This window comes from Schistocerca gregaria, chromosome 3 (genome assembly GCF_023897955.1).
Source record: "Schistocerca gregaria isolate iqSchGreg1 chromosome 3, iqSchGreg1.2, whole genome shotgun sequence".
Lineage (NCBI taxonomy): Eukaryota > Metazoa > Arthropoda > Insecta > Orthoptera > Acrididae > Schistocerca > Schistocerca gregaria.
In genome coordinates, this window is record NC_064922.1 from 402,818,999 (window position 1) to 402,843,240 (window position 24,242).

Below are 24,242 nucleotides of genomic sequence, written 5' to 3' on the forward strand. Positions count from 1 at the left end.
CTGATCACATAACATTTTGGATTGTAAATCCATTTAATGATGTTTTGCAGTTGTTAAAGTTTGTTTGTGACACTACCAACATTACTCATTTTCATGGAAAGACCAAATTATATCAGTTCTGAACTTATGTGAAGTTATGACACCAGAGTCAGTTGACATAATTTTTATCATGTCAGTAAAGAAACTTGTGTCTCTTCATGATAGTTACACACAAATATTAATTCTGGAAGCATACAATGTATTTTGAGGGTGCATGAGACTGTTAAGGGTGCTTAAGAGCTGTGTAAAAACAGGCTGTATGTAATGTTTAACTACCCTTCTTTGCATTAATGCCATACAACAGATTTCAGAATTAAATACTCTAACTCCAGTAAACTGATTTGAGATAAAACATCATCTCATCAGTAGCTGATGCATGGCACATAGAAACACACAACGGCACAGAGACTGAAAGGTATTGAGCTACCACTTCATTCCATTCGTACTTTTAAGTAAACACACACATTCATTGAAACACACCATACACTTATGGTTGTTGATCTGTTGTAGTGGTTTTTTTGTGGTTGTGTGTGTAATAATATGCACTTAAACTAGGATAAAAGTGGTATCTCAATATCTCGACAAATTATGGTGCTGTTAAGTGTTTTTTATGTTATACATCAGTCAGTTGCAGGTAGGTTTGACTTTCCTCATTTTTCTTTATTGTTTCAATCCTGAATTTTAGGTTAATGTAATGAAGATAAGTAGAAAAGTAGTAGAAAAAGAAATTGAATATTCTGTCATTAAAGAAATAATAGCATCAAATAAAATCTAGAATTAATACCTGTTTTCCATTGGTAGGAAACGATTAGTTCATAACTATGTATATAAAGCTATATTATTGTAAAGATAATACATTTCTTTTAAAAATACAGAGTAAGATATGAATGAAACTAGCCAAGTGTATAGTGTTAGTAACACTAGCAAACATCAGATTCTAATTGAGGACTAAATGTGTAACTGGTTATCGCATTTATCCTATTTTAATTATGCACATTGCTTACAGTGTCAGTAGCTAACACAATGGAAATTCAGATATCTGTCCACTCTGCACATATCTTCAAAATACATTATACAAATTAGTTCTATATTGATTGTCTGTGTCTTTATTTTATACTATACAACAGCTTACTAACTGGAAGAACCAAAGGCATTTTGACTAACACACTGACAGAGAAAACAAGTACCTCATGCTTTTTTATTACAAAGAATATCTTCATCGGAATGAAAGCCAAGGAGGTGCCAGAAAGAAGTTTCAGAAACTAGCATAGATGAAGGAGTCACTTCAAATGCTAGATAAAAAAATGGGAATAACAAAAGCTGTAATAATGAAGATTTAAAGTTCAGATCACTAATACTGAACATAAAGCAATAGATAGGTGACTTAATAAATGTAATATTTTGGAATAAGTCACATATGCGTTGATGGAAAGCTGAGAAATGAAGTAAAGTAAATCTATATAAAAACATAATGTTTGAGGTAGAGCAGAAGTGAATCAGAAAAAGTCAGGATAAAGAAGCTATGGAACAGAATTGAGGAGAGGAAAGAAACTAGCTTAAGTTGAAACAAGATGATTAGCGATAACCAAGTTCATGTTGAGAGGTTCAGTCCCCAACATGAGACTTGGTGAAAGATGGGATGAGAAAACTGTGGAAGGAGAAGGTGGAGAAATATGCTTAATTAAACCAGTTGAATGGTTAGATCCACATATGGATTAGGGAGCAAGTTCCAATCTTTAAACATTAAAAGCAATAGTGTAGGGAGGCAAAATGTGTACATTATTCTTGTCTGTTAACTCTGATGATCTTGCTCCTATCCCAGGTTCTCTTTTTAAATTGCATGCAGCATAATCATGCATTTTTATTTTTAATATTATTTGTAATTTATTTTAGTAGTTGTTTATTTGTATCAGCAGTTTGTATTATGAATATCACATTTATTAGCATCTAAGATGTTATTTCAGAGAGAGAATAAAGAAACTAATATTGTTACTGTGAAGTAATAGACACGTTTGTCTAAACATAAATGTGAGGTAAATGTGTCTATACTCATTTTGTGTTTGTGCAGCATGCCCTTCTACATTCGATTTTTATCAAGACTTGTTTTCAGATTCTATGGTATGAAACTGGTGAGTTTAGAGACATGAAAATCAATTTTTTCAACATATTAAATAGATATTATCTTAGGTATTTGTACCAGTTGGTAGTTGCTGAGAAAACAAATATCAATATAAAGCGCTAAAAGTTATGTTTGTTGCCTATAAGGTTAAACACAACCATGTTTAAATACACTAGGAAGAAAGCTGTACTTCAGAGGCATTTCAGCCATCAAAATTGTGACGTTCTGTAACATGGTAAAAGGAAAAGCATGTTATCAGAGTAAATAACAGTTTATTTATATGGGAAGTTATGTATTAATCACTTAAATGATCAGAGCAGTAACGAAAAACATTCAGAATTCATTATCAAAGTTAGTCTGTTTTGTATTTTTAACATTATTTTGTGCTCCTCTATGTTTTGCTTATATATTTATTTTCTGCTCCCTTGCAAATAGGAGAGTTTCTGTCATGAGAGGACAGGTAGTAACACCACAAGGTTTAGGGATAGTTGGAATTAGAGTCAGTGTTGATCGTGACTCTAGATTTGGATTTACCCTTACAAGAGCTGGTGGTTGGTAAGTACTGAATCAATACACATTATTACTCATCAAATAACAACATATTTTTATCATACACAAACTTGCATAATTTATGAGAATGTTTTGTGGACTAATCATATTTTATTGACTGAAAGGGAAACAAATAAAAATGTTATGTAAATTATGATTGTATATAACTATTCTTGTGTGTAGTATGTAAAAATTTAAAAATGAAGCTGCACGTAATACTAATGTTTTTATCAAATATGATAATATTGGCAACATGTTCCAACAGAGCACTTCTAAAATAACCAAGATCTTGCCCATTTCTCTTTCTTGTATAAATTATTGTAGCTGTGTAAGCCAGTTCCCTGATCGTTGCCCATTTTTAAATCAACTGTCCATGCCTTTGAACGTTTGTATGAAGCAATATGGTGTACTGTTAAGCACTGGACTTGCATTCATGTGTAGCTGTGTTAAAATTACTACCTCCACTTCCAGACTGAGCATTTCTGTGATATTTAATTCAACTAAAATGAATAAGAAGAAGATTTCTTTGAAAAAATCCTGGTAATTTTAGTTTGCCGTCCTTCTTCAGTGATGCTTGTCTCCATCTGCAAAGCTATAATTACCTCAGGCTGCTAATTCCTGCTCAACCTTCCCTTATTACAGGAACCTGACATGAGTGTTTATCCATTTTCTTCACAAGCAATTAAAATGAAGATGAGAAAACTACTGAGCAGGGTAGCACAGTAGTTGGCACACTGGACTTGCGTTTCGGGAAGATGATGATCCAAACCCATATGTGACCATCCTGATTTAAGTTTTCCATGATTTCCGTAAATTGCCGAAGGCAAATGGCAGGATGGTTCCTTCAAAAGGGCATGGCTGATCTCCTTCTCCATCCTATTGTCAATGGAATGTTCAACACTAATCTTCTCCTCCTCCTCCTCCTCCTCCTCCTCCGAGAAAATCTAAAATATTCTGATGTACAACTGAGACCTTTCCTTGAGAATATTGAACAGTACTTTTTTGCTCAATATTTAAGATATAATTCTAACATAAAACTTCAGTATATACATCAGATATCAGTTATGAATTGTATGTTGCATATTAGAGTCTAATATTACAAAATAAATTTTGGTTTGTAGCATATAGAAATTCATAATGTTTCTTAAGATGCATTGTAACAAGGTAATAAAGCAATTAAACTTACAGACATTTAACTGATCTGCGCATTTTCTGCATAAAGTTATTGATGTTTTGTAGTAAATGTACAGTATCATACTACAGCAACTTTTAATGGGAGGAACTTGTAAAATTTAATGATTTGTTTAATGTAATATAAAACAGCATCTCTGGCTTGATAATACACTGTGGTGTAAATACTTGTAGAATCATAAAGATAACTGACAAAGCAGTTAACCTGCTTTGATCTCAGAAGTATCTCTCTTTGAATTATCCTCCAATCAATAATAGTATCATATTTCTTCGTTCTTCTCATGATTTCATAATGCATAAGCTTTTGAGGTCATGCAGCTATAGTGAAAAAAGTATTTGTTGTGGTAAATGAACAGTAAGAATATAATATGCAATTGGTAGCAATATTTCTTGCAGTAATCTTGTCAAAGACCAGGCAGCTCATGCATACCTTTACACTTTAATGTTATATGACCACAACCACAGTACCAGCTATTAAAAAAAATTGCATTTCAACTCTTCCATTCTGCTGTAGTGGAGGCCTTTTTCTTATTCTGTTGCAAAAAGGTTTGACACAGCTCCCTCAGAAACAAAGCATTACATTGCAGGTCAGCAAAAACTCAAAAACATGTTATGCTTCGAGCCCCCCCCCCCCCCCCCCCCAATAAGACCGCTACATCTGTTTTCAAAAATTGCACACAAAAATGAAATTGCGAACTTGCCTTGAAATTAAAAAACACACTATTTCTGGTTGAAATACATGGTGACCTAGGTAGAATCAGTGTTCACACGACAAATTAGATAAATTTTTCACATTGTTTTCTCTCTCATGGTATTTTAGAGGTGTCATGACACTTGTACATTTTCTCCAAATCTCTATACTCCAAATTTTGTCCCACATTAGGGTCAGGATACAGAAATGGTCAGTCATTCATCTTGTGTCTGCAAACATGTCATTGTTCAAGCTTCACTACTCATTCAAAATATTAAGGGTGATCAAAAAGTTCCCATTTGAAGGCTATAAATCCAGAACTGGTATGCCAATTAGGCAAAATCACTGTGAACATTGAGGCAATCATCCCACTGATGCACCAGGTTTAACCTTTTAACTGCTCTGTACGTGTTAATGCGCACGTCTTTGTACCTGTCCCTGTGTGCTCTGAATGCTGTGTGCTCTGTCTACACGTAGACATGTTCAGAGTATCAGGTAGAAGGACTGGTGGCGCACCTAGACACGTTCAGAGCACACAGACAGGTACAAAAGTGTGCATGTTAACACGTCCAGAACAGTTAAAGGGTTAAGATATCTGTTTGGTAAAACAATGTGTCATGCTGTGTGAAGAAATCCAAAACTGCTTGCTTCATATCCTTGTCTGACAGGAATTGTTGACTCTTCAAAGCGTTTTTTGACTGACTGAAGGCAGGATAATCACATAGGAAGAGATCAGGATTGTAAGGTGGGTGTTTCCTACTTGAGTTGGCATAACTTCTACGTTATGAAATTTGCAATGTGGGGACATGCATTATCATGAGGCAGGAGCATCCAGCATGGAACTTGGCACAACCACAGTATTCAACACATTTGGTGTCTCGTACACATTCTTCATTCTCTGATGGATGTATACCAGCGTTTGTCATTCAGCAGCCAAGAAAAGCATAGTAGCACATGGTTTCTGTTTAGACACATTTGGTAATGATGTAGCCATAATTCACATTTCTGCAGTTACTGCACGCATGTCAGTAAAATACAAATGTCACACTGATCTCTTGGCTACATGTTGGTACTGATATACCTACCTTGGAGCCATGCTAACATTGCATATACACTGCATCGTTGTCCTCAGATGGCAACTTCGTGATCACTCCATATGTATATTGGCAGTCTGCTTTAGACCATATCTCTTTCAATTTCAGCAATCTCATCTGTATAGTCACTGTAGAGAGAGAGAGAGAGAGAGAGAGAGAGAGAGAGAGAGAGAGAGAGAGAGAGAGAGAGTGAATAACTATTACAATCTGTAGAAACATACTTCTGCTTTATATGAAAAATGATCACAAACCTCTGGTGTATTGTGTGTAAAATACTACTTCCATTCACTTCATATCCTTCATCATAACTAAAATACTGAGAAAAATGTGCTCCAATGTAACTGACTGTTCTTGCAGAGTAGAAGTTTATTCTGTTAAATTTCCACATGTGATTACAGAACATTTTCCTTCATGCATAATTAAACATATTTCCTCGTTTCAGAGAATAAGGCATGCAAAATATTTGGGTATAGTTTATTTTAAATGATGCTGCTGAGGTTTTATTGAAATTACCTAATTGAAATCATAACATTTATAATTGTATCTACACTTATACCCCTTACCGTTTATTGTAATATACAGGATGCTCCACAAAGGGGTTTACAGTGTCTGAACTTTAATGACGCAAACAAAAGTAACAAAAACTATGAATTTCTAAGTCACATAGATGGTCTTGACATTACTGATGATCTTTTACTGTTGAAGATATTCAGTATGTCCTCCATTAGCAGCAATAAAGTACTGTGGAACAGATTGACACAAGTTTTATGGTTGCCATTAGAATGGATTCAAAGACAGTCACAGTCATCTCTCTCATGGCATCCAATGCACATGGCATTGTAAAGTAGATGTTGTCCTTCAGAGTTCCCCACAGAAAGAAATCTAACAACATAAATCAGGAGATCTTGGTGAAAACTCAACTCTTCCTCTTTGGCCTATCCACAACTCAGCAAGTGTTTCATCTAGCAATTGTCATGCATCACAATGGTAAGCCATACCACACCACACTGATAACACAGGAAGCTTAACATCTTGTTCCTCCTTAACATGGGGATTATCTGTTACCCAGTACACACACTTATCATGACTGGTGGTTCAATTTCATTTAAACTTTGTCTCATCAGGCCAAGCACAGCAGTGAAAGCTGCCACCTGTTCACTATCACAAATCCATTCACAAAATTTGAAGCATCTATCCAGATAATCCTCATTCGTTGTGTAAAGCAACTTGGGAATGTAAGGTTTTCATTTTGATTGCTATAAAATGCACTGAATGTTTGATTTGCTTACACCTGATTCACGTGCAGTGTGCTGAATGTATTTCCTGGGGATCCTGTGAAAGCTTATACCACTGCAGGCACTCCTCTTTGGTCCACTACTGATTTCTTCATGATGTACCATTCCTTCTCCAGGTCATGCATACTCTCTCCCTCTCAAAGGTGTTGCACGATTTCAGTATTGTTACATGTGACAGTGGCACAGTATCAAAGTCTGCTTGCCATCGTTTGTGCATTTCTTTTATGTTTTCACATTTCTAATAATGCCTTAAAATCCACTTTGTTTGCTTCAAGGACAAGTTTCCAACCATCTTACTTGTAGTTACTGGCAACTGAAAATAAACAAAGAAAAACAAATGTATGGCTACCCACACTAATCATGAGAGCGCCATATAATTAGAATTGGATGAGGTTATCATTATTATCTTCTCAGTTATTAACATTCATGCAGTGTAAACCCCTTCGTGGAACATCTTGTATGTAATATTTCTTCCCATTACAGTAAAGGATGGAGTGCAGAAAGATTCCCTGATAGTATACCTCTGTCCAATTTTTCATTTGTCTAATTTTATCTGTATGGTTTCTTTGGAAACTATACACACGAGATGGAAGAATGTATTACATACTATTTCATAAGTAGATTTTTATGAGATGTTAGAGATCTTTCTTCTTGTTTCCACCAGTTCAGATTGCTCAGCAATTGTTATTTGTGTCGTAAATAAATGCCAAGTAACCACAATGGTGATAGTTTTATATCCGCTTCATGGTAATAGTAATCATGTTCTGTGATATGCTATTTTCATTGGTGGTTCACCTGTGGAGGAGGGCTGTCTGAAAAGCAACACACAGGGTACCATAAAGGTGTAACACTTCAAGTATTTTCAGGCTGTTGATATGTGACCCCGTCAATAGCTGTGTGTATTTTCTTTCATATATGATGCCCATTTTTAAATTCGCTGAAAGAACAAGACGCAGTTGACAGATAAGTCATTACATGCATTTATATATATATAAACAAGATGTACACTTAAAATCCTAACATCTATGCACATATCCAGAAATCTTCCCACTACTTATTAGCCATTAACTGAAACTGTTTTGTGCCATACCAATCAACAACTGTAACAAAAATAAAATTTAGAATTTTCATTTCTGTTAGTTAGTTGGATCATGTGTATGGTTAATTGTAATGATGTGAAATGAGTCATTTAACATTCACATTACATATGCATTTATAAATATTGCTACCTGCTAACCTTCTACAAGTTTCGTTAAACAATTATGTCTTAATAATTCATACCCACCATCTTTTCTTACACATTATAATGAAAAATTGAAAAAATAATTTACAAATGTTTTGTGAAATAATGTACTTAAAACAAAGGAATAAAGTATATTAGACAAACATTTTATGTGCCTCTGGATGATTCTCATATACAGCAAATGAGGCAGGTCGAATATTTCTCTAATCTATCCCATTTCTTACTTTTAGAAAAATCAGTTGACAAAACATTTCATGCATTTTTCAATTTTTTTCATTCTCTACTTTTGTGCAAAAAGCATAAAAAAATATTGCATTATTGATTAGTATTCTAATATTTTGAGGGGCTGTCAAATGAAAAATGAACAACTGCCACAACAAGACTATGTAATTGTACGATGAAAAGTAATCACCACACATGTTAAGATATTTATCCTATTAGGATATGAGATGATAAATTCCTGTTTTGTAAAACATGATCAGCTGCTGATGGATCCACATCATTGTTCTTTTTAAACTGCAGTGGATTATTTGCAACAACCTTCATGACAGGAGAAATATATTGTGAAACAGAAGTCAGTTACCTCCTGTAACAGATGTCTGCAATGTGATTGTGTGTGAGCACAAAATGTTATTCTTACAGCACATTTTTTAGTAATGAAGACTTCCTTTTCTAAGTAGGAGTCATCCCAGAACATTACATCATATGACACTACTGGATAAAAATATGTCAACCTACTGTTTTGTCTCTCACCGAGATACAGTGACTCAAAGTGTAAATGTGGGTGAACTAGGGGTTTTAGGAGTTATACAGCAGTAAATCGGCAATATTATATGCTTCGTTTTATTGCCCTTCATAGCAAGCCATTCTGGGCTTACAATTCAGTAAGATAATACCCACCCACACTTTGTGCTTCCCAAATCCTACCTTGGTTCGCCAACTGAGAACATGTGGCACATTGTGGGTGCGGCGCTCCAACAATCTCAGGATTTTGATGCTCTGACATACCAGTCAGGCAGAATTTGGCCCTCAGAAGGATATCAAATAACTCTATCAAGCAATGCCAAGCTGAATAACTGCTTGCATGAAGACCAGAGGTGGAACAATGTGTTACTGACTTGTTCAATTCATTAAGCTGTTTCTCTTAAATAAATCATCCAGTTTTTAAGAAGTTGCAATTATTTGTTTCTATGTACATGTACTTCACATCCACCAATTTCCATCCCATTCAGATAGTTCCTTTGTGGTATGTCATTTTTTAGAGTGTAATTGTGGATCAGGATGTGGTTGGCTAAGAGAATTAGGAAAAAGATAGTGGGTCTGGTATCAGAAGGATGTTCTGCAGCTGTGGGCATGGGGGATTTGGTGAACAAGGATGCTGCATCCACAGTGACCAACAAGAGGAGTGGTGGCAAGGGGAGAGGAACTGGAGAGGCTGTGAAGGAAGTCAGTAGTGTCTTGAATGTAAGACGGGAGGTTATGGACAATACTTTGTAGATGCTTGTCAACAGAGGCAGAGGTTCCGTATGTGGGTGCATTGTACCCATCAACAATGGGGAAACCAGTAGGAAGACCAGTGGGGTTTAGGTTTATGGAGTTTACAGAATTAGTAAAAGGCAGGAATGCATGGGCTTGCGGTGTGATGAGGGAGATGGATTCAGGTGTCAGATTTTGGAATGGACCCAAAGCCTTGAGAAGCTGCTTGAGGTCACATTGAACTTATGGTATGCGGTCACAGTTGTAAGGTTTGTATGCAGAGGTTTTGGAAAATATTAGGCTGGTGTATAAGTTCGTAGTTTGTTTTCCATATGTTTAATAATAAAACAGACACACATCAGTATCACAGGGCTGCAAAATCAAATTTTTGTTCAAGTCGTCTAATCCTGAGGGGTGTTTTTTTATTAATTGCTGGCCTGTGTTGAAGAATATGAAGTAAGATTTTGGCTACCACATATGAGAAACTGTAATAATGTTGCCAGAAAATGTCATACATTTAGAGTATTAAGACACTTAAATATAGTAATAAAGACACTTACAGCTATACTAGTTAAATGTAAAGTGTTTACAAATGTATACAGTAAACAAAATCAAACATCACACATTGGTTATTAGACCTAATCACAATTTAAGTTAAGTATATTCCAAGTCTTGTAGAGACACTGCACTATTTCAGTACTGCTTCCTCTTCATACTAAAATTTTGTCTTCAAGCTTTTCTTCTGTCCTTTACCTCCATATTATCTGTTTTTAGAGACCAACAATAGTCAGCCATCATCCCTTCATCCCAACTGCCTTGATGACATGATTGTATTTCTTTCATGTCTCGATGAGCCCTTTCTCCATGTTCTTTACTATCATTTCCACGATTGTGTTGGAAGAATTCAAGATGGCTATGAAAAAATGGATCAAATTTAATCCTAAATGTTTCTGAGCTATCAACATATTTTTCACCTTGACTTCGTAATCTGGGTGTTTCCTATTCCCAAAGAAATTGTCAGCCACATTCTTAAATCCTGCCGAAACCAATCGTTCTTCAAATACTTCATCTTTCATCAAACTTCTAATATTTGGTCCCACAAATATTCCTTTTGGACTCGGGCAGAAGAAAAAAAAAAAAGGAAAAAAGGGACTTATGTACTCAAAACAGTCACCATCTTTAGGCAATGCTTTGACGAACTTTCTTGACAAATGGTCTTGAAGCTTCTTTTGTTAGAATCTATATGTAGCCTCCATTCATTGTTTTCTAGGAACACCACACCTTGATAACACACCTTCAGTGTTCTTACTATAAACAAGAAACAAGAGAGCCTTCTGTTATGAAATAGTCATAAAATTATGATTGTCTTGATTGAAACCAGTAGATGTTGAACCCAGAGTAAGCAAATGTTTTTTCTTTAATCAAGACCCTAAAATGTATGTTGCTTCTTTTGAGAGACCCAGATCTCCTACATCTCTTACCAAGTCATTCAGTTCTTCTTGTGTGAACTGCTCTGGTTATCCTTTTGAGAGTGTGCAGTTATTATCAGGATCTGAAGTTTCACTCGATGATGATGATGATGATGATGATGATGACGATTCAAAAGTAGTGGAGGGTTCAGGCTTGGAATGTCAGGGCCATGTGGTATGGGCCTTATGTCTGATTTCAGATTTCATGCTGATTTCATACTGTTCTTGTTAGCCAACCAACTTTCATCACACGAAAATAGTAATCATCTACATAGTTTTCTTGTTCTCTCCATGTTATTTGAATCCCAAACAGAAAAGATTTCTTTTTTCCTTGCATCCATTTTGTCAAACCTACAACTCATGTATGACAAACAGTACTTGATGCAAAAGTTTTGTGCTGGTCTCCTAACTTTATACTGAAATAAGATAGGTATACTTATTTGACAAATGAGGTTATGTTCTCTCTCATACTTTTGAGAGTAGTCAGAGAACCACAAATGTAACAAAACACATCAGGATCATTCATACATGATCTTCTTGATGAAGTCGCCATTATTAGGCTGATTTGAAAATATCTGGTAATGTTTATACACAAAGTGCTTCAAATTTTTACTCAAATGACTGTAGTGCATTTCTGTACATTGAAACAACTTGAGAAGTAGTGATGTTTTCACAGTCAATCATGCTGAATTACTTTACGATTTATTGCAGTATATATTATGTAGGAAATTTAGAAGTAGTGGGTGTTGGAAGAAAACAGATTACATTTTAATAGAGAGAGTTAAAAAGCCTCTCTAACTGACCCACTTTCATGTAAAGTGCTGAAACATCACAGCCCTGTGTAGTACATTCTCCTTCACTATTTACAACGGTCTGTCAACTGGGGTAACTTTTCAGTTCTGTGACAATAGAAGTCACATGGTTTTGAGGCGAAGAAAATCTCAAACATTGTTCGAACACATTTTTATCTGGAAAGGAAGTTGCTTGAAGAGTTTTCAATAGAGAGCGGGAAAGGTGAAAATCAGGGGGGTAAAGATCAGGCAAATAAGGTGGATGTGGAAAGAGTACCCAACCCACCTCCTGTTTAGTGTTCTTTTGTCAGTCTAGAAGAATGCAGGCAGGCATTATTATGAAGTAGCATCACTTCATGCAGTCTTCATTTTTGTTATTCTTGGATTGTGTCTGCAAGACATCTTAGTTGTTGACAGTAAATGTCAGTAGTGTTGGTTACACCTTTGGAAAGCAATTCATAGTACATCACACTGTCATTGTTCCACCAGATGCATAAAATTATCCTTTATGGATGCGTGCAGGTCTCTGTACAAGGAGTTGCTGCTTTGTCTGGGATCAATCTTATGTTAGCAGAAAGATGAGAAAGCAGAGATGCACGTGTGACCACCTGCTGATTTTTGTGATTTTGGCTTAGAGTATGCAGTACCCACGCACTGTTTTTTGAACCTTCCCCATTGCATACAAATGTCAGACAATGGCGGAATGATCACATTTTTATTACTGGGTCCAAATGATCTTCATCAAACTCTGAAGGTCTTCCTGAACATGGAGAGTCGCTAACTCTCCTTAAAATGAGAAAACTATTTTCTAAATAATTAATGGAAAATCTCATATAAAGATGTGAAACAAATACTAACAAAGAGATAGTGGGGCTGGCCAGTACTTACCTCAGCTCAGTACAGCCGATAGATACACAAAAAAAAAAAACCGAAAATTTACGTTCCTAGCTTTCGGAATAAATGTTCCTTCATCAGGAAGGAGAGAGGGGAAGGAAAGGGAAGAAGGGAAAGTGGATTTAGTTACTCACAACCCAGGTTATGAAGCAACAGGGAAAGGAAAACAGGGAGGGTAGCAAGGATGGAGGCATGGTTCTCAGAGGGAAGCCCTATTTTCTTGCTGTGCACTGTCCAGTGACATTATCGTCATACACAGTGCAAATGTTTCTAGCTGCCCGCACTGCTGTCACTGCTCTATTGAACTCCAACAGAAGAGTATATCAGATGTGTTTCAATTTATCCACTTGGCGCTCCATTTTCTAGCATCCACAGCTCCACTTACTATCTCCAAATGACAAAGTGACAATATGTAAGCTCAAATAGCAATAGTGAACTACAAATAAAAGATGACAGTTGATAATAAATCCATAGTAACTGGAACACCAAAATGCAAAATAAGAATGCTAGAAACTTATGCACTAATCCAATAACTGGAAGTAACAATGAGTTGTACAGATGACAGTTTGAAGCAAATGGCCAAAAAATGTACGTTCAAAATCCATTTTCAGAATATATGAGCTAAACAGTTTGGATAAATAGCAAATGAACTGTATAACAAAAAGAAAAATGACAACTTTTGATAATTAAATAGCACATTTATACCAGCTAAAATATGATATATGAACAGAAGATATTATCTCATGTATTAATGACATAAGCTGTTTAACATTATTGATGATTATTTATTATTGTGGTGTTTGGATGTATAATTTTCTCATATCCCATCCATATTTATTAAGGTTTTGCTGCATAATGGAATCTACAGAACTTGGTATGAAAGTAACCTTTCAGTTGCCATTACTAATTTACACTTTTCCAGATATGATAAAGCATGGTAATTAAACATGTACTATCAACTGTCAATTTAGTCTTATTACATTATATTTCAAACTAGCTGAAAAGGACCTGCTTTACTTGGTCCTTTTATCCAGTTCTTTTCTCAGTTGCAAAAAAAGTGCAGTTAATCTTTTCATTTGTGTAGCATCTACAGGGTGTTTAAAAAATGACCGGTATATTTGAAACGGCAATAAAAACTAAACAAGCAGCAATAGAAATACACCATTTGTTGCAATATGCTTGGGACAACAGTACATTTTCAGGCGGACAAACTTTCGAAATTACAGTAGTTACAATTTTCAACAACAGATGGCGCTGCAAGTGATGTGAAAGATATAGAAGACAACGCAGTCTGTGGGTGCGCCATTCTGTACATCGTCTTTCTGCTGTAAGCGTGTGTTGTTCACAACGTGCAAGTGTGCTGTGGACAACATGGTTTATTCCTTATTCCACCGCCTAGAACACAGTGTTGTTGCAACAAGACGAAGTTTTCAACGGAGGTTTACTGTAACCAAAGGACCAAAAAGCGATACAATAAAGGATCTGTTTGAAAAATTTCAACTGACTGGGAACGTGACGGATGAATGTGCTGGAAAGGTAGGGCGACCGCGTACGGCAACCACAGAGTGCAATGCGCAGCTAGTGCAGCAGGTGATCCAACAGCGGCCTCGGGTTTCCGTTCGCCATGTTGCAGCTGCGGTCCAAATGACGCCAACGTCCACGTATCGTCTCATGTGCCAGAGTTTACACCTCTATCCATACAAAATTCAAACGCGGCAACCCCTCAGCGCCGCTACCATTGCTACACGAGAGACATTCGCTAATTATATAGTGCACAAGATTGATGACAGCGATATGCATGTGGGCAGCATTTGGTTTACTGACGAAGCTTATTTTTACCTGGACGGCTTCGTCAATAAACAGAACTGGCGCATATGGGGAACCGAAAAGCCCCATGTTCCAGTCCCATCGTCCCTCCATCCTCAAAAAGTACTGGTCTGGGCTTCCAAAGGAATCATTGGCCCATTTTTCAGATCCGAAACGATTACTGCATCACGCTATCTGGACATTCTTCGTGAATTTGTGGCGCTACAAACTGCCTTAGACGACACTGCGAACACCTCGTGGTTTATGCAAGATGGTGCCCGGCCACATCACACGGCCGACGTCTTTAATTTCCTGAATGAATATTTCGACGATCGTGTGATTGCTTTGGGCTATCTGAAACATACAGGAGGCACCGTGGATTGGCCTCCCTATTCGCCAGACATGAACCCCTGTGGCTTCTTTCTGTGGGGACACTTGAAAGACCAGGTGTACCGCCAGAATCCAGAAACAATTGAACAGCTGAAGCAGTACATCTCATCTGCATGTGAAGCCATTCCACCAGACACGTTGTCAAAGGTTTTGGGTAATTTCATTCTGAGACTACACCATATTATTGCTACGCATGGTGGATATGTGGAAAATATCGTACTATAGAGTTTCCCAGACCTCAGCGCCATCTGTTGTTGACAATTGTAACTAATGTAATTTCGAAAGTTTGTCTGCCTGAAAATGTACTGTTGTCCCCAGCATATTGCAACAAATGGTGTATTTCTATCGCTGCTCGTTTAGTTTGTATTGCCGTTTCAAATATACCGGTCATTTTTGAAAAACCCTGTAGCTTATCCACAGTAAATTTGTATGAACTGATTAGATGTTTTGGTTTCGGGAGCAAAGATGGAAAAGTTTTGTGGCAGTTTATCATATAAACATGCTACATACAGTTATCCAGATGAGAAACATGATTCTTTCAAATTCACTCCACTGCATTAAAATGTTTGTCCTTGTGCTTTATTGATAGTCATACTATGGGCTAATTGTACCAGAGATTGGAATCTTTTAGGGCTGAATGGTAAGTTAGTTGAAATGGATAGAATTCATAGTATTAATACTGACTTGCCTTTCTCTTTCCCAGTTAATATTTCCACTTCTATGAAGTTGTTTAGGAGTCTCTTAGCAAGGGCATACATGGAACACTGAGTGGATTTGGGAGTTTACTTTTGTCTTGATTCATCATTTTATCAGTAGCTTCAAATATTCTTTTCTTATCCAGGTATTCTCGGATTTATTTGTTGGATTATGTCATTTTGTTGCTAAAACTGTTCCCTAACATCACCATTCACTGCTTATGTAGTTCCTTTCTGTAAGCAGATACAAATTTTTAGTGAGTTTTTCCTCTGTCTGTACTCTGTTGCACAACTCATTGGTTAAATTGATGTGTGCCATTTCTAGCTTGTATTCTAGAACATTCGAGAATATTCTAGAACATTTAAAAACTTTCTATAACATTTTAGAATATTTTTAAAAGCATGAGAATTTAAAATAATTTCTCTCGTAAAATACATTGATGCAAAAGAGATACAAGGTGTTCTGGTGACCACCATGACGTGGTGGCGGCCACTTCAACCATTCATATCTCCACGACCATAACAGCTGCTATGATACAAACACTATACCGCACAACAGGGAACCAAGAGTAGCACCAGAGATACTGATAATTATGAAGTGGTAGTGTCTGGTCTGCTTTACCGCTAGTATAGCATAACTCACACCACACTAATTTGTGAGAAAGGATGGTGAGTGAGTACAGGTCAAATCTGCACAGTTTGCTGTAGTCATGTAGGTCCCCTCTTTCTGCCTCTGTATATAATATAAGCAAACAGTTAAAATATGAATACACACACAGAAAAAAGTTTCCACAACCTGGAGACAGGTGGCAAACAGGACTTACCTCCTTTGGGCATCTGATGACTGCGGATGCAGGTAGGGCATCAGAATGCAAAGTTAAATCAAAATAAATTTGCCAGTTCCTGTATACAGCAGAACTTGGCCATATAAATAGTTAAACGTTTTAATAGAATTTAAATTTCTTGTTCTTATTTGACAGGTTTGATGTCTTGGTTAACGGTGGAGGTGCAGTAACACTACAGTTTCAGCGAAGTCCCTTTAGACCTCTAACGAGGACGGTTTTTGTGCCATGGAACCAAATTGTTGTTTTGCCACCTGTGACTATGCAGCTAAGTGATGACACAGATATATATTCTGAAAATGCAGGCTCTCTTGCTCTTGGAATGGGTAAGCAAAATTCTGTAAATGTTATTTTTTGTCTGCAAGAAATTAATTAATATCTACTGTTGTAAACCCACCGAGGTGGAAAATCACTCCACACCTCCCCTTTCTGTATGACTCTCTTCCTCTCCCACTCCCTCTCTCTCCGAATAGTGTATTGCAATATTGTACTGTAGTAGTAATATTAGTAGTAGTAGTAGTTTTATTCATCTATTGATAACTTTTACAAAGATAATGGCCATGTAGAACCACTTTACTTGTTACAGGAATATATAGATACATTCAGATACTTTTCACTTCATTACCTTTGCACATATTTTTCTGGGATATAAGTCACACTTAGAAGTACAGTTATTTATCAGTTTGAAGGTATAACAGAATAGATAAAAAATCTACACACCAATGGCAGCATTAATTGCAGTGCCTCTCGCACCTCTAGTGCCGGAGCAGGAACCACATATTACTGTGTTGTCTGTGGAAGATGGGGTTGACAACAGACACATTGTGTGTATGTTTGTGGTCATAATGTTCACCTTGCATATCTTCAGAGGTGTTGCCAGTGGCCAGGACAGGTGGCAGCTTGTTATATACATCTGCTTTTTGCACCATTGGACCCCAAGGGCATTCTATAACCATATGAGGTGAGGCATTTCTGTTGCCAACAGAGCACAGTTCAGAAAAAAAGGGGGAGTGTTGCTGACATTTACAATAGATGAAATGGTGCCTCTGATACGTCCACCATCATGCTTCATCAGTGACCATATGGAAACAAACTGTTCCATCACGTTCATCTGTTTATTTGCCCCTATATCACCTGTCTTCAATCCTGATGGACTCAGCTGTAACTCAGTGAAGCAGGACATCTTCACCTTTGCCCTACTGTTATCAATCTCAATGACATATCTAGGTGTTGACAAGTATGGTTCTCCAGTACTTTCAGTGTCAATGGGAGTCCGTTCCATGATTATATCTGCAGTGTGCTACATCATCAGCGTTATGAGAAGGAAGCTGTACACTACTTGGTAGATGTCTCTAATTCAGTTGTTCTTGACTTGTTAAATGTTTCTTTTGCAGTTCTTATGACATTAGGCATTTAATTTATGCATAATTATGTACTTGCTGTTCATATTAACACTCCATTGTTGTTTGGACAGGTGTACCTCTCAGCAGTATGCCACTGTTTTCAAATATTGCGCAACGGGAACCATGCCTGGACCATGACCATGAGTTGTTGCGGCCGGTTGTTATGTCAACCTGGATGCCAGAGAAAGTTGGTGGCATTCCTGGAAGAAGTTTAGTTTTTGCAGAAACTCAGGTAAGGCACTAGTTTAAAGGTTGGGACACACAAACAAGGAACTAGGCATATGAGAACTGACAATTATCAGTAGCTGTTATTTAGCAGTTAAAGAAAGTGAGACAGCTACAGGTGGTCAGTAGTAAAATAATGCCCTTTAAGAAATTTAAAGAATTTGTTACCAATAAAAGGAAAGAAGACTGAAATGCAAAAGATGTAAAAGTTAAGTCATTGTAACACTGGACACAAGAAATAGACCAGCAAACTGATGTAACATTGGAATTAATCCTGTGCTTTAGGAAGCAGTTTGATAATGGTTAAGAGTTATAAAAACAGTAACAGAAAAAATAGAAACATAAATTACATGAGTGTCAGCAAAATTTTGGAAAAATAGAGGCTGAAAAATGGAAATAATGTAAAGACAAAAAGCAGGAGAAGTTACAAACTAATAGAAAGGCACAGGAGGAGGTAGAGAACAAGTAAGACAAGATTATGATGAGTTGCATATTCAGTGAAATTCCAGAACATTGCAGGATGTTCAGTACGCTATGGATGAAATTCACAGCAGCTTACTGCTAGCCATTTTCAGGGTAATTAAAAACTAAGGTTTGTGTGTTATTTTTTACATTATTTATACTTGAACTGAGCACTGTTTTAAAAGAAATCAAAGGACAGGATAGGAAGTAAACGAATGAGGACCTTTTCACTAAAAGCTGTGCAACTTATTATCATAAATTATTTAGGAAGACTACAAAAAAACTAACTCTTGATCACTATATGGTGCACCATATTGGTCAGGGCATGTTGACAACACATCTATTGTGGACCACATGGAGAGAAGAAATTAATGTAATTGTCGGAATATGTTAGTAGGAAACACAGGAATATTAATCACCAAGGTGCTGGAAGAACATAGATTTTCTTTTTTCTTTTTTTTTTTTGTTTCTATAGATACTAGTTCATTGTATAGAGCATTATTCTATGTGGCATTTAATTTGCTGAAAAACTACCCATGTAGATTTGAATCTGTAGGTGACCTTACAGGAAACAAGGTCTACATAGTCTCAGGCTTTAATATCATGTTACCATGTAAAATTGGTTTGTTTACAGTCTATTTTCAATTTCATACATTATATTCAAATGGCTTTTTGCACAAAAATTCACAACCACTCATAAGAACAGGAATAAAACAAGGTAATGGGAAAAACAGATGGTATTTTCCATTAATAGGAAGTATTTTTTTTAAAACCAGTTCGTATTTCGAAGGAACAGATTGTTGTGAATGCACAATTTATATTTGGTATAGTGGTTTTTTGTCCCACTGTATCAAATAAAAACTGTACATTCATCCTCTTCAGTTCAACAAGTCTGAATTTTCAATACCCACATAACAGCATAATGGACAAAAAAGTGTTAAGAGCCTTGCCCTAGTTGTAATCTTTCAGGACTCAGTAATCAAAGAATTGGTAAAAATATGTCTGTCGGATAACTAAAACATCCAGCAAGCATAATTTAATATGGAAAATGCCTTAAATACGTATTTGTTCAGTCATTGCTCATAAAGAAATCAATGACATGACTATTTGTTAATGTTGTGATGCTTGCCACCAGTTTTCATGGTGTCTTGTCTGAATTTCTAGTCACTCCAGTGTTGCAGTTGTCTGTTTTATCTGTGACATGTAAGACATTTAGTGACGTTTGCACCATCTGTGACACATGCAAACTGTTTTCCAAATTTAGGCATTTGTAAATTATTGCACAGATCTGGAGATTAATTTTAGAGGAAAAAAATAAAATAAATGGTGAAAGATGAATCTGCCAGCAAGAAGTTTCAGACTACTTAAATCACAGTGATACTGGCCACTTCATTATGAGGAATTTTTGTACTGTAGAAAACATCAAGAAGCAGAAGCACTAAATTTTGCTGTGGGACTGTACATGAAATATAAAAGAGAAGATAAGCATTTTCAGGGAAAATAAATTACATACTGTATTGGGAAACAAGACTCTGAAAGTAGTTGTTGAGTTTTGCTATTTTGGCTCCAAAATAACTGATGATGGCCAAAGTAGAAAGGATATAAAATGCAGACTGTCAATGGTAAGGAAAGTGTTTCTGAAGAAGAGAAATTTGTTAACACCGAATACAGATTTAAGTGTTGAGAAGTCTTTTCTGAAATTATTCGTATGGATTCTAGTCACGGATGGAATGGAAGCGAAACATGGACGGTTAACTGTTTGGACATGAAAGGAATAGAAACTTTTGAAATGTAGTGCTACAAAAGAATTCTGAAGATCAGGTGGGTAGATCATGTAACTAATGAGGAGGTACTAAATAGAATTGGGAAGAAAAGAAATTTGTGGCGCAACCTGATTGTAAGAAGAGACATGTTTGCTAGGACACATTCTGACACATCAAGAGAGCACCAGTTTAGAATTGGAGGGAAGTGTTGATGGTTAAAATCATATAAGGAGACCAAGACATGAGTACAGTAAGCAGATTCTGAAGGATGTAAGTTGCAGTAGCTATTTGGAGATGAAGAAGTTTGCACAGGGGAGAGTAGTGTGGAGAGCTGCATCAAACCTGTCTTTGGACTGAAGACCAGAACAGCAACATTGCGAAACAATTCACCTATATTAAAAGGATATAATATGTCATCTAATTTTGCATTTATAAGGAGAAGGAAACATGTTCTTCTGCATTTAAAAAAAAGTAACTTTTAAAAGTATTGTCACTTTTTGCACAAGAGCACAAAATGTATTGTTATTTCACATTACTGCCTGATGATAGCATAAATGAACAGTTCAAAATCCCTAGATTCACAATAATAGGAGGCTGAATGGAGAATATTATATTCTCCTGACAATGAAAAGGTTGCTGTCATTATATGCTTCAGGAATATCCTATGTTGAAAGTCAGCACACTTTCTGTGCTTTCTAACCATCATACTATTTACAACACTACTTAAATTGTCAGCAAACATTATCAAAATACATTTCTTACTGATGTGCAAATTGTCAATTTTGAATACTTCACTTGCTTTTGTGAGCATTCTTGGTTTTGAAGTTTTTCTTATGTCTGATGTTCGTGCCATCTCACCAGATTGGTTTTTATACATTCCTTGTCTTATTAAAATGCTTCTTCATAATTGTTTATCTCTAGAAATGTAATACTTCTAATTTTTTGCGAAAGGTTTACAGATTTTGATTCATGAAATAAGTTTCTTTGTTCACACAAGAAAATTGCACCAATCAGTTCTGATACATAAATTTATTGATTTCACACTGATAAATCCTAACAAATATTCTGGCCTCTTTTCAGTGTTAGTTATTATGCAAATATTATGCAGATATAAAATTTACTGGTGAAAACTGTTAAGAAAGAGTTGAATGGCATTCTTGTGTGGGTGATAACCCAGAGGGGTAGGTTCAGTCAGCTTACTGGAATGGGCTTTTCTTCTTGTATACACAATAGACCATTTGGTCGTAGGTGTGAGAGTTGTGTCTTGAGCGTAACTGTTGAGTGGAGGTAACTAACAGGTATATGTAGTGTTGTGTGTCGGGCCTGGTGGTCCAGTAGTAAAGCTCATGCCTGGGAATGAAAAGATCATGGGACTGAATCCTGGTTAAACCATGGAATATTTCAGTCTGCATTTAAACTGACCTTCGCCTCTGAATCATATAAAGATTTTCTTCCTTATCTCAGTAGGCTCTCTGGGGTAGGTAAGGATCATGCAAGTTGCCAAAGTGGGATGCAATTGAAAGACTTGCACCAGGACATTGAGCCAAGCTGACTTATTATTATTGTTATTATTTTGGTGTGGTGTCATGTTTGTGTTGTATGATTATGGGTAAAGGAAGTGAGTGAAACTCGGTGCTGACTTACAGCCTACTACTCTTCAATAGCATTAAGGGCACACCAAGTGTAGTGGCCTCATCTGACAAAGAGATCACTATCAAACAATGGAAAATCCTGGATGGAAAGTAACAATATTACGAGAAGGAAAATTGGTGCTCACCATATAGTGGAGATGCTGAGTTGCAGATAGGCACAACAAAACGACTTACAATTAAAGCTGTCGGCCATTAAGCCCTTGTGTGTGTGTGTGTGTGTGTGTGTGTGTGTGTGTGTGTGTGTATTGTTGATAAAGGCCTCAATGGGTGAAAGATATAATTGTGAGTCTTTTTGTTGTGCCTATCATCGACTCAGCATCTCGACTATATGGTAAAGATCACAATCAAAGTGCACCATGCACTCACTCATGGAACACTGCGGGAAGATTTGAAATTTAATCCAGGATGTTGTCGAAAAAGTCTGATGATCAAGAACTTCTACAGTTCTGTGCATTCTGCTCTTACTGGTGCTGAAAATTTCTTCCCCCACCAGGATCTGAAACAACTACCTCAAAGTTGAGTGTCACCACACAGGATTATGTTAGTGACGTCAGCTATGGAATTGTGTAAAAGTAAAAGCTTACAAAGAGGCTGAATGGCGGGCCAGTGACTACTTTCGGGAGGCAAAATTCCATGTACTGCCAATAGACAAAGGCAATATTTTTCTATTTTTAGATGTGCCAATCATCACTAATTCCAATTCTGCCTTCTGAAGGTAAGTTTTCACCAGCCATTCTGTCTCCATAATAATTTAGTGATAAAAAAATATTCTACTAAATGATATACTGTGTAAAATGATACTAAAAGTCCTGTCTGGGATAGAAAGGAAACTAGTCTTCATATAGTTGAAATATTGATGGGCGGCCAGACCCATAAACAAGTGTGAAAACATTGCTAGCTCAGCTTGGAAAATGTAGTTGTGCTTATGGATTGTGTTTGCTTGGTTGTGTAGGACATTGTTTGAAAATTCAACTGTTTTTTCAAGCTTGTTTACATGCCTGTCAGCTGCTCAGCGCCCCAACAATAGTGTGACTGCCTTTCTTTACTTCCTTCATTATGTATAGGCATTGTATAACAAAGATCAAAACTGAAGGTAGTCTTATGAGTTCTTCATACAAATATCTGAATATTGTTAATTCGAGCATGGGATACAACCCCAGCACATAGGTAATCATCATATCTGAATAGAAAAGATGAAAAGTCCCTTGTGATTTGCAATACACAAAATCATCATACCTCTGCAATGAAAATAGTTGTGTGCTTATAAGTTACTAAAAAATGCAAGCAGAATTTTAAAAGTAAATAAAAAGATAAGTTAATATTTAATTTGTGCTTAATTCATGTCCTGCATTAGGTACAGTTACTATCTACCATACATGTTTATTATGTATATGTAAAAAAATTATGAATTCTGGACTTAATGAGCACAGTTATAATTCTTAATTAAACAAGATCATTCAGGAGGCCATTTACCTTTTATGTAAATGGTTTGGTTGATAATATCTTCAACTTTCTAAGATTGTTTGCAGATGATTTGGTGATGCTGTTGTTTGTACATAGCTGCTAATGAGAATTGCTTAATGTATTTTAGGTCCATCTATGTACCTACTAAAAATACATATTTATTTTACCACATGTATTTCTTTTACTGACTTAAAACATCATCAGTGGTCCAAAATAAAAAAAAGATTTTCAACTCTGGTTTGGTTGTAGGTCATAAAACAGTTCATTTATAAGCTATTGGATATTGCAAAACATGTGTGAACAACATGTTTTGTCAAGAACTCAAAATTATAGGAATACATATTCCATCATACAAATTGTGGTTCATTATCTTGCTTTTACAGATTCTTCAGGAGAGTATCCGGATTCCAGGATCTGGTCTGCACTTAGTCTATCGCAGCAGCCAGGCCCCGGGATATTTGTCACGTGTCCTAATGCAGCTGACTCACTCAACAATTCCTCCAACCCTTACCCATGTCCATGTACGTGTAGAAATTGAAGGATCAGTTCACACCCGTACTTACGAAGCTGATCCTCACCTCACACACACATTTGCTTGGAACAAGAGAAATGTTTACAAACAAAAGGTATGTTTTGATGCAGAAGGCAACACAATGGACAGGTATATTTTTATTTTATTGAAATAAGTT

General features: G+C 36.4%; 1 protein-coding gene across 3 annotated transcripts in view; it reads left to right on the forward strand.

Annotated features, from left to right (window-relative positions):
• The window catches only part of LOC126356171 (teneurin-a), a 2,471,974-nt gene that overhangs the window by 2,360,749 nt on the left and 86,983 nt on the right, over positions 1-24,242 (forward strand). For all 3 annotated transcript variants that reach the window (XM_050006926.1, XM_050006927.1, XM_050006928.1), the window contains 4 exons: positions 2,594-2,713; positions 16,723-16,910; positions 18,059-18,219; positions 23,937-24,179. In XM_050006926.1, the coding sequence (XP_049862883.1) occupies positions 2,594-2,713; positions 16,723-16,910; positions 18,059-18,219; positions 23,937-24,179 (712 nt within the window). The remainder of the gene's footprint in view (positions 1-2,593; positions 2,714-16,722; positions 16,911-18,058; positions 18,220-23,936; positions 24,180-24,242) is intronic.